The 12,186-nt window shown below is 35.2% G+C and overlaps 1 protein-coding gene across 6 annotated transcripts in view; it reads right to left on the reverse strand.

The window, feature by feature from the left end:
- Nucleotides 1-12,186, reverse strand: part of LOC127880661 (pseudouridylate synthase 7 homolog) — a 77,932-nt gene that overhangs the window by 40,221 nt on the left and 25,525 nt on the right. For all 6 annotated transcript variants that reach the window (XM_052427987.1, XM_052427985.1, XM_052427986.1 and 3 more), the window contains exons 2-5: nucleotides 6,552-7,003; nucleotides 6,013-6,109; nucleotides 5,258-5,356; nucleotides 223-352 (exon numbers count right to left, since the gene is read on the reverse strand). In XM_052427987.1, coding sequence (XP_052283947.1) covers nucleotides 223-352; nucleotides 5,258-5,356; nucleotides 6,013-6,109; nucleotides 6,552-7,003 — 778 coding nt within the window. The remainder of the gene's footprint in view (nucleotides 1-222; nucleotides 353-5,257; nucleotides 5,357-6,012; nucleotides 6,110-6,551; nucleotides 7,004-12,186) is intronic.

The following is a 12,186-nucleotide window of genomic DNA, read 5'->3' on the forward strand; positions in this document are numbered from 1 at the left end:
AGACGACAGTGTCCAATCTGTGTATTCTATTGGTCTTTGTTTTTAAGGATCATTTAAGTTTTATTAATACCGGGCAATACATGTTGCCTCTGCAGTAGTCACGGGGTAAATGTAGCATGTTTCTGATAGATGCAAAAGGTTGAGTGAAAATAATCAACATCCTATATGATATGTATCGTGTCTCGGAACAACGGGTACATACATTATACTGGGAATCTCTACCTCTGTTTGACATTATCTTGACCTCTATCAGCCTCCTGTCTCCCTTGGTTACAGTGACTGTCTCCAGTCCTGGGAACGCCCGGGCAATCTCACTGTGAACTTTGGTCCTTGCATTTTTGTCATCTGGGGCCTGGACAAAAATGAACCGCAATTATTATTTCCGCCATGTTTAACTTCACTGTTCCAGAATAAACAGAACATGTTTTCTGTTTGAAGATAGTTCTATAATACCAACAAATGAGTTTTACCTTACCGGTAGATCCTTGCATCAATAGTCAATTAACCCTCCCAATTGACAAAAATTGTGGTCAATATCGCCAAAGAAAAGGTGGAAATTAATTGAAAACTAAGCAAACATAGTGGACAGGTTAAACTTGATCAGTGAAATTTCAGATAAAAAAAGTATTTTGCTCTGTGTGAATCTTGTGAATATATTTCAATATTATGAAACTATATTGTAAATAAAGAATAATTGTGAAAGCTTTGAAATTGATAGGTTTATATACTATACACCTATTTTTGTGATTTTGACAAACAGACATTCTGACCAAGTGACATTTTCTTCATAAACAGTGTTGTATACCTTTTTTAATAAAGCATATACATGGGTGGTGGGATAATGGACTATCACTGCACGTATCTGTAAGCTTTACAATACAATACAAACAGAATTTCAAAACTTATGAAGATTACCATAAAAAGTTATCCAATTGTTGATAATATGAAGATAGAGTACTGACATCTTATATTGATCCCCATAATTCATATACATGTATATGTATTTTTTACTATGACACATTTAAACTCATACAGAAGAAATGTATCTTACCATGTTTCAAGTTAATTTGAACAAGTATTGTAATGAAAAATATAGTTGAAATAAATATTGACTTATTTAAAAGAGCAATTGGGCTAAAATGGCCAAACTTTGTTCCTATAACTTCATATTGTGATAGTAGAGCAATCTGAGCTTTGTTTTCACTATGAATAGTAAGAATGGGGGGTCCATGATGGCCCTGTGGCGCTCACCTGGGATTACACTCACCAATTGTTGAAAAATTGACCTTGTGATCATGTTTTTGATCCCACTTGACCCAGATTGAAACATGGCTTTCATATTGACAAGATAAACATTCTGACAAAGTGTCATAAAAACTGAGTCATAACTGTTGCCCAATTTCAAACAAATTGTTCTAAAGATTTGACCTAGTGACCTAGTTTTTAGATGCATGTGATTCAGATTCGAACTTGTCCTTGATATTGTCATGATAAATATTCCGTTCAAGTTTCATCAAGATTGTGCCATAAAGGTGGCCACTAGAATGGTAACGAGGTTTTAGCCTGGTGACCAATGATTGGCTGCACATGAACCAGATCCAAAGTCATTCTAGATATCGTCAAGATGAACATTCTGACCACGAGTAATAAATGTGGCCTCTAGAAAAGCAACTGTTTTTTTAATTATATTTGACTTGGTGACCTAGTTTCTTTAGTTACATGATCCAGATTCGAATTCTTTTAAATATTGACAAGAATCAGACCCAGATTCGAACTAAAAATAGCAAATTTCAAGATTTACATTGAAACAAGTTTCATCAAGATTGAGTGATAAATTTGGCCTCTATAGTGGTAATAAGGTTTTTCTAAGATTTGACCACGATATGATATATCATACCAAATACCAAACCCCTGCACATTGAGGTATCATAGGAGATTTCCTTAATCTTTTTTTTTTATTTAAGTCTATATAAAATAAAAATTTGAACAAAACTTATTTAGAATCATTATATAACATACCAAATTTTTAACCTCTGAGCTATGCCTTGCAGAAAATTAAAAAGTTTCCAATTGAAAAATCTTCTTTTAGCTCTGGTGACCTACACATGCTGCTGACAGGACACATTTTAAAATTTTTGGAAGAATCATTCCTGTGAATACTCTATGTATTGGATCTCCAGAGGGAGGAAATTCCTGTGAATGTTCATAAAAATCTAAATAGCAGTTTAAACAGAAATTGTATTTAAAGCAAATTGTTGACAATTTATGACACACAACACACAACACCAGACAGCCAGAGAGCGACCTCCAACAATAGACCATGATTAACAGGACCACCTCAAGCTCAGGTGAGCTAAAAAACCTAACTCTGTGGTTTTATCAGGTATTAGGAATCATTAAATAACAAGAGCTGTCAGAGGACAGCGCGCTTGACTATTTGAGTGCTTGACAGTATTACGTAAGCCATCATGGGGAAATTGTTCATATTCAATAATTTATAAGACGATCTTTCAAAAATAAGAAAAGGAAAAAAAAAAAAAAAAATTTTGGGAGGGGGGGGGTGGGGTAGGGGGGGGGGGGGGGGGGGGGGGGTGAGAGGGGGGTATAATGTGGTGTGTGGTAATTTATTAGATGATGTTAAAAAAAAAATGTTGGGGGTGGGGGGGGGGTATAATGTGGGGTGTGGTAATTTAAAAAAACAAGAGCACCGCCTTGCGGGTGCAGACCGCTCATCTATTTTCTTTTTAAAGGTGAAGGGACTCTCATTTTCAATCACAAAGGAGGGAGGAGTGGAGTGAAGAGGGGTGTATAGTGTGGGGTTGTGGACATTTATTACATTATCTTCCAAAAAAGCGAAAAAAAAAAAAAAAAAAAAAAAAAAATCAGGGGGGGGGGGGGTTGGGGGGGGGTTGGGGGGGGCGATGGGGGGGGGGGGTTTGGGTGCGATGGTTGGACGGTATTTCAAACATAACCATTTTTTAATAAAAAATGGGGGGGGGGGTATAGTGTCAGGGTGTGGTGGTAATTTGTGAGATGATCTTAAAAAAAAAAAAAAAAAAAAAAAAAAAATTGGGGGGGGTCGGGGGTGGGGTGGGGGTATAGTGTGAGGGTGTGGTGGTCATTTGTGAGATGATCTTAAAAAAAAAAAAAAAAAAAAAAAAAAAAAAATAGGGGGGGGGGGGAGGGGGGGGGGGGAGGGGGGAGGGGAGGGCACGGGAGATGGTTTGGGTGGAGTCTATTGTGGTATGTCAGGTAAGAGTAGTTTCATCAAAGTATCAATCAAATCTAATCATAAATAAAGAAGTTATGGCAATTTTAGCAAAATTTAATAATTTGACCTTGAGAGTCAAGGTCATTCAAAGGTCAAAGTAAAATTAAAGTTGCCAGGTACAGTAACCTCATGATAGCATGTAAGTATTTGAAGTTTGAAAGCAATAGCCTTGATACTTAAGAAGTAAAGTGGATCGAAACACAAAATTTAACCATATATCAAAAGTTACTAAGTCAAAAAAGGGCCATAATTCCGTAACAATGACAACCAGAGTTATGCAACTTGTCCTTTTACTGTACCCTTATGATAGTTTGTGAGTGTTCCAAGTATGAAAGCAATATCTATGATACTTTAGGGGTAAAGTAGACCAAAACATAAATCTTAACCAAATTTTCAATTTTCTAAGTATAAAGGGCCCATAATTCCGTTCAAATGCCAGTCAGAGTTACATAACTTTGCCTGCACGGTCCCCTTATGATAGTTCATAAATCTTGCAAGTATGAAAGCAATAGCTTTGATACTGTAGGAATAAAGTGGACCTAAACACAAAACTTAATCAAATTTTCAATTTTCTAAGTATAAAAAGGGCACATAATTCTGTCAAAATGCCAGTCAGAGTTACATTACTTTGCCTGCACAGTCCCCTTATGATAGTAAGTAAGTGTTGCAAGTATGAAAGCAATAGCTTTAATGCTTAAGGAATAAAATGGACCTTAACACAAAACTTAACCAAAATTGTCAATTTTCTAAGTATAAAAAGGGCACATAATTCTGTCAAAATGCATGCCAGAGTTATCTAAATTTGCCTGCCCAGTCCCCTCATGATAGTAAGTAAGTGTACCAAGTTTGAATGCAATAGCATTGATACTTACTGAGAAAAGTGGAACTAAACGCAAAACTTAACCAAAATTTTCAATTTTTTAAGTATAAAAAGGGCACATAATTCTGTCAAAATGCACGCCAGAGTTATCTAACTTTGCCTGCCCAGTCCCCTCATGATAGTAAGTAAGTGTACCAAGTTTGAATGCAATAGCATTGATACTTTCTGAGAAAAGTGGACCTAAACGCAAAACTTAACCAGACGCCGATGCCAACGCCAACGCCGACGCCAAGGTGATGACAATAGCTCATAATTTTTTTTCAAAAAATAGATGAGCTAAAAATGGGGGGGGTGGGGGGGGGTAGGGGGGGGTGAGGTTGGGGGGGGGAAGGGATTCTGGTAAGGGCGCGGGGTATTGTTTGGGTGGAATCCATTGTGGTATTCAGGTAAGTGTTGTTTTGTTAAAGTAATAATAAAATGTGATGACAATTTAAGCAAAATGTTCAATAATCTAAGTGTAAAAGGGGCCATAATTATGTCAAAATGCTTGATACAGTGGTCTGCTCTTGTTTATAGGTTGGGGTCATGTTGGTTAACAAGTATGCAAAATATAAAAGCAATATGTCAAAGGATATAGGAAATATTAGGGGTAGTACGCAAACTTTAACATAGATTTATCAATAATATGCATATTCTCAGTATAAAAGGGGCAATAATTATGATAAAATGCTTGATAGAGTTGTCTGCTCTTGTTTATAGGTTGGGGTGATGTTGGTAAACAAGTATGCAAAATATCAAAGCAATATGTCAAGGGACAATGAAAATAAATGGGGTAGTACGAAAACTTTAACATTTGCTGCATATTCTAAGTGGAAAAGGGGCCATAATTATGACAAAATGCTTGATAGAGTTTTCTTCTCTTGTTTATAGGTTGGGGTCATGTTGGTTAACAAGTATGCAAAATATGAAAGCAATATGTCAAGGGACAAAGAAAATATTTGGGGTAGTACGAAAACTTTAACATTTGCACGCTAACGCTAACGCAGACGCCGGGGTGAGTAGGATAGCTCCACTATATATATTTCATATATAATAGTCGAGCTAAAAATGCCAATTGAAATGGGCCATGGACCTTTTCCTAACACAACCAAAACGCTTGGTATCACCTCTATAAGTACCGACTCTTTCTGGTTCTTGGACTTCAATAGTTCGGCAAGCTTGGCTGCGTCCTCTGGACTCACAGTCTCCAAGTCAACCAGCTCTACCTGAATCACATGAGCAAACAATGTGCTTGAAGAAAAAAGGAAATGCATCTTTATTGTAGATAAAACAGACAATAATTCAAGAGCTTTTCACCTGTTCTCATTTTTTTTCAAGTGTTTTAATGTATTTGTTTTATTAGCTAACTGTTAAATTGTTGAAAGGTTTCACATAAAGCTGGCTATGTGACTTACAATAAACAAACAACTTAGCAAATAACACAATATGATTTTATATATAATGACTGTATAAATCAACACAAATTGGTACATGTGCATTCAATGACCAACACAAGACTGGTTGAAAATGTGTAGCAGTTTTCCATTCCAATTACTCAAATCAACTTATAAATATCTCAGAGAACTTGGAATATTGATATAAAATAACTATTGAAAAGGATTACACAATAGGTTAGTATATAACAGAATAAGGATTATGATTATAAAGTAGCCTTGCTGTAGGAAATGGAATTTTGCATTTAAAGGAAGTCTCTTCTTAGCAAAAATCCAGTTTTGGTGAAGAGAATCTTCCCTGATTAGCCTGTGCAGTTTTGCAATGCTAATCTGGGAGGACACTGCATGCACATGCATTAAGCAAAGCTCTCCCAGAACAAGGCCCCATTGTTACTTCCAAGGGACATGACTAGTGCTAGGTGGGGTACCTTTGGTTCCTCTGGGAGTGGGCAGGGCAGATCTGTGCTAGTGAGGTGGACCACAGAGCCATCAAGACTGATCTCATTCACCAGGAAGTCCGAGTACCTGCAATGGCCCCAATACAGTGACACAGATTTTCCAAACATTCTCATTAAGCTATTAACCCTTTGCATGCTGGGAAAATGTGTTGTCTGCTAAAATGTCGTCTGCTGAATTTCTAAAATTAGCATTTTCTTCAATTTTTTTTCAAAGAATACAATAATAGCAAACAATTTGGATCCTGATGAAACGCCACGTTCTGTGGCATCTCATCTGGATCCAAACTGTTTGCAAAGGCCTTTAAAATTTGGTTTTCCCGCACTGAAAGGGTTAATTGGTAGGCTCTTGTGCATTGTATATAACAAATCAATATGGAAGAACACTTGATTTTCGAATTTTGGAATGACATATGCATGTTTCATTGGTTTGTAATTGAACATACAATATTCTGGTTTAGTATAATACCAATTATATTTATAAAATATATAAGGTTAAAGTGGATGAAAACCTCTGTTTTAGAACTCCATTAAATCCCGGCAAGGAACTGATATACTCTGTGATTCCCACATCTGTCTCCTTGGAGATCCTTTCTGCTGTGATTCCCACATCTGTCTCCTTGGAGATCCTATCATCTGTCTCCTTGGAGATCCTATCTGCTGTGATCCCCACATCTGTCTCCTTGGTGATCATATCATCTGTCTCCTTGGAGATCCTATCTGCTGTGATCCCCACATCTGTCTCCTTGGTGATCATATCATCTGTCTCCTTGGAGATCCTTTCTGTAGAGTCTTCAGATCCACCAGATCCGAACTCTTCTGTTTTGGTTTGGTTCTTCACACCTCCGACATCACTGTCATTATTCACCCCACCAGTCTGGTCTGTTACAGACCCATCACTGTCCAGTTTCTGTCGTTTAGCATCCGTAGGACACTCGTTCTCTGTGTCTTCCTCTGTCCCAGGCTGTGAGAACATGAAGAAGATACTTACTGTCAGAGTTATGTGAGCATAGTCTTTTTACATTTATATTTTAACAGAGCTATTGAAAGTTATCATTGACTTATTAACTGACTGACTGACCCACTGACTTACTGATTAGTTGATTGATTGAGCCGCGTTCTGAGAAAACTGGGCATAATCAATGTGCGTAGTGTCATCCAAGATTAGCCTGTGCAGTCCGCACAGGCTAATCAGGGACGACCCTTTCCGCCTAAACTTGATTTTCGGCAAGGAGGGACTTCCTTGAAACTAAAAATACCATAAAAGCGGAAAGTGTCGTCCCTGATTAGCCTGCACAGGCTAATCTGGGTTGACACTTTACGCACATGCATTAAGCCCAATTTTCTCAGAACAAGACCCGATTGATTATGGTGGTACAGCTTAACCATAAACAAACTAACTCTGTAGGTTAGACTCTGTTCTGTGTGGGTTTTTTTAATAAGTAATAACAACAATGTTTTGTGATTAATTATTCACACCCTTTTGTATTTGTTTTCATCGGTCATGAACTATAGATTGATTTTTGTATGTTTTTTTTTTATAAAAAACTAAATAAAATTAAAATTAATGCACCTAAACCTATAGTAGGAACACTTATTGAGAAAAATGGAATAAGAGTTAAATAATTGCAAAGAATGATGATATAAACTCACTAACAGTTGATATGTATTCTTGAAAAGTTAAAATGAAAACAAGAGATGTGTTTGTCAGAAACACAATGCCCCCTAATGCTGCTTTGATTTATTTATTTTTTTATCATTTGGCAGGTACAGATAATTATCTCCCTTAAAAGCGTATTACTTCCCTTGGATTTGTTTTTTTGACCTTTGACATTGAAGGATGACCTTGACCTTTCACCACTCAAAATGTGCAGCTCCATGAGATACACATGCATGCCAAATTTCAAGTTGCTATCATCAATATTGCAAAAGTTATGACCAATGTTAAAGTTTTTTTTAAAGTTTTGGGAAACACACACACAGTGACACACACATACAATGACAGATAGGCCAAAGACAATATACCCCCGATCATTCGATCCGGGGGCATAATAAGTACAATAATCTGTATTGAAAGAGAATGCAAAACCTGAAACACATTTTCTTGAAGCTATAAATTGTTTTCATAAAATAAAGTGTAAATAAAAATTTGACTGTGCAACAAATTAAATTGTTTGTGTGTGTTAGCTTTGACTACAAATACTGCAACAAGAACTATAACTACAAATACTGCAACAAGAACTATAACTACAAATACTGCAACAAGAACTATAACTACAAATACTGCAACAAGAACTATAACTACAAATACTGCAACAAGAACTATAACTACAAATACTGCAACAAGAACTATAACTACAAATACTGCAACAAGAACTATAACTACAAATACTGCAACAAGAACTATAACTACAAATACTGCAACAAGAACTATAACTACAAATACTGCAACAAGAACTATAACTACAAATAACCACTAAATAGAGAGGTCTCATCTCAAAATATAACCTTTCAAGTTTCAATATCGACATCGGATGTATATCCAGAGATTTAACATACAGAGATTATTTGAAAAAAACATTCACCTTTAATGAATATATGAGAGAAACCACCCTTGAATTTACTTGTGCATTATTATTCTTTAAAATCATCCATAGACTTTAAATTGACCCTTTACAACTGTAACAGAAATGAAAGGAAGGTCTGTGTGTTTAATGTACAAAACACATAGAGTAAACTCCAGATGGCAGCAAGTCGCAGGAACAGACATTAAAAGTATGAGCAATCAAAATTTTGAGCCAAACCATTGCTTGTACAATTGACATGACGCCGCCTGTCAATAAAATCCTTATCTAAGAATTGATCTACCAATCAGCGATCAATTAATCAGGCACGCGAGTTAGCAACGAACTGTCCGCCATTTTCCTAGACAAGCTATGTCTAGTTTCATTTTTATTTCAAAGAGTTTCTTTTGTTTTCCTCTTTAAAAACGTAGATTAAAATGGTAAAACAGTGTCAGTGGGCATTATGTAACTCGGACAATCGATATCCTGACAGATTAGTTGGTGGCATTGAATTTATTTTGTTTCCAAAGCCTAAAAGAGATCTTGTGAAGTGTAAGAGATGGAAAAATGCAAGCGGTCGTCCCCACGAACAACTGAATGTAAACACTGTCAAAGACAATTACAATATCTTATTATCCAATATACTAGCAGATTTAAATAGTTTATGTTATCGATCTGATCATCACATAATAGTTCATGTTTTTAATAGTTTTGTCAGTTACTAGGTGATTAATAGAAGCAAGGTTCATCTGCATTACTTTAAGAGAAGTAAAACTCAGCATGAAGCCTAATTCATGCTGTGTTTTATTACTCTGATAGTAATGCACTTATTGTCATTATACATGTTATTAGAAGGTGACACGTAATATCTTATCTTAATAAGGGTATCTAAACATGTGCAGACATGTGGTGTAACCAATGAACGCTTTTAATCCACACTTGGAGATCGAATGCCTAGTTCTCAATATTTTCAACGAGTTTTGTTTATTTTGTTCGAAAAAAATGGAAATGAAATATGGCAAAACGGTGTAAATAGGATAATGTAACTCTGACATTCGGTATCCAGAAAGATTTCCAACACGGAAATGCGGTCTTGACAAGAGCAAGTGGAAGCTTCAATGTGTAGAATTACCGAGATCCCCCTTATAGAACATTAATTTATTTCAAAAACTGGAAATGTCATATAAGCAATAACTAAGCATTATTAAGTAAGAATTATATCACGTGTGCATGTAAAATAATAGAAAATATTGGTACCCACTTTGCGTAACTTAACGAAATCCCCGTTAAAAATTGAATTTTTGTGTGTCAGAAACATTTGAAAACCATTTAATGTTACTATTTTAATAAAAACGTATTGATAAATGCCATTGTATAAGAGTTATTATTACTGATATAACCAATAAATATTTGCGGTAACTTGGGGGAAGTTGGTACCTGCGCGTGCGTCTGATACTGGTAGCTTCATTATTAAGTAGCCTGACTGAATTTTCCTTCATACAACGCTAATTTATATCAGACAATGACCAAACTGATTGTGTTGTTTTGCACTTTCAATTATAGTGATTGATAAATGTCCAATAAGCAATGTTTAATATTATTAATATCACTTTTATACAATGTACGTAATAACATGTGGGATTTAGGTACCCACTCGGCGTCAGAAAGCGAGGGAAAATGTTTCGTTAATATTTTCGTAAATAAAATGGGTAAATATCGGTGTAGAAGTGTTAATTTATTGCGAATACCACAATTACACGTAGTAACAGGTTCGATTTCGGTAAGCGCGCAAGCGTTTGAGAGCGTGTTTAATGTACCGAAAAAAACGTTATAAATAGCTGATGTTCTCTATAAACGTATATTTTTGCATTTGCATAATAACTAAATGTCACAAACCCCCTGTACAAGTGTTATATGTTGTGAAAAAGTCCATAAAAATCATCCGGAATATAGCGTAAATCTATATGCAATCTATAGGCAAAGAAGCCATTTTGGTGTTAGCTTGTCTAGGTTTGCTAACCGCTAAGCCACGTGATTAAGTGGGCGGAGCGATCATCGTCCAGGCGTCATGTCAATTTGTTTACTTACATTTGTCTGAAACAGAATCTCTAGTAAAAGGGTGCTCATACTATATAAACGCTGTACTACTTACTGCATAAGCATTAAAGGGATCTTTTCACGCTTTGGTAAATTGACAAAATTGAAAAAAGTTGTTTCAGATTCGTAAGTTTTCGTTTTAGTTATGATATTTGTGAGGAAACAGTAATACTGAACATTAACCATGCTCTAATATAGCCATTATATGCATCTTTTGACGATTTTAAAACCTAAAAATTATAAAGCGTTGCAACGCGAAACGATTGAATAATTTGGAGAGTTCTGTTTTTGTCGTTAAATTTTGTGAAACTACGAAGATTGCGTATATAAAGTATGATTGTAGGACATAAGCCCCCCAGGACAAAACCCCCCCCAATGAAAAAATGAACATTTGGACAATTGCCCCCCAGTAGAAATGACAGGTAGGATATAAGCCCCCCAGTGCTTATTTTGCATCTGGACATTTGCCCCCCAGTGCTTATTTTAGAAGTGAACATTTGCCCCCCAGTGCTAATATCATATGTTGTTTCCATTAAACTAGTATATCTCTGTCTTTGGATTCATTATTATTTCATATCTCACAAATATATAATCATAGAAACTTGGATCATTATAATTTGAAATAAAAAAGGCCCAGAAACACACTTGAATTTCCTAATCTTAGGTAAAACAAACATCTTAAAGAATTGTTCTTTAATTAATCAATCAAAAGGATTATCAGCTTGTTAAAGGTGTGACATGTGGCTTTGATCATATACTTGTTAATGAAAATTAATGGCTTCTTTATTTAATCAATCAAAAGGATTATCAATAATAATTATCATAACTTAGTACAAATAATGATAATTAAAGTGAACACATATAACAACATTTAAAGGCAATTATTTTTGTAGTTACATTGTTTGAGTGACAATTAACTAAAACTTAGTATATAACGAAACTATCACATTTCGAATGATACATTTCATCATGGAAATTATTAAGAGTAATAAAGGGCCTGAGAAATTACTGAAGGATGGGTACTCTTACACCAAAAAGAAGTCTCGTAAAGAATCAATACATTGGGAATGTTCCAAGCGCAGAAGCGCTTCATGTAAAGGAACCTTGACAACTAATCTTGATGTAAGTATAATATTAAAATGCTATTTGTTATCTTTGCTATCATAACTTTTAAAATAGCGATTTGCAAAATTAATTCCAGACAGTATTGCATAACTTCACTAATTTAATTTTTTGAAGTAAAGGTAAATGTAGTATTTGTAAGCTTTACCAACATTCAAAATATCAATTAATTTACATAATTAATTCCAAACAGTTATACAAAACGTCACAAAATAATTTTATATATAATAAATTAAATGTTTCATTGCTATTATCCTTAGTTACAATATTAAATAATTGTTTTTATATATTCAGGTTACTATGGTCACATCATCCACAACACACAGTAACGATGCTGACCACTTAGCCATAGAAGTTATGAAAG

This window comes from Dreissena polymorpha, chromosome 5 (assembly GCF_020536995.1).
Source record: "Dreissena polymorpha isolate Duluth1 chromosome 5, UMN_Dpol_1.0, whole genome shotgun sequence".
Lineage (NCBI taxonomy): Eukaryota > Metazoa > Mollusca > Bivalvia > Myida > Dreissenidae > Dreissena > Dreissena polymorpha.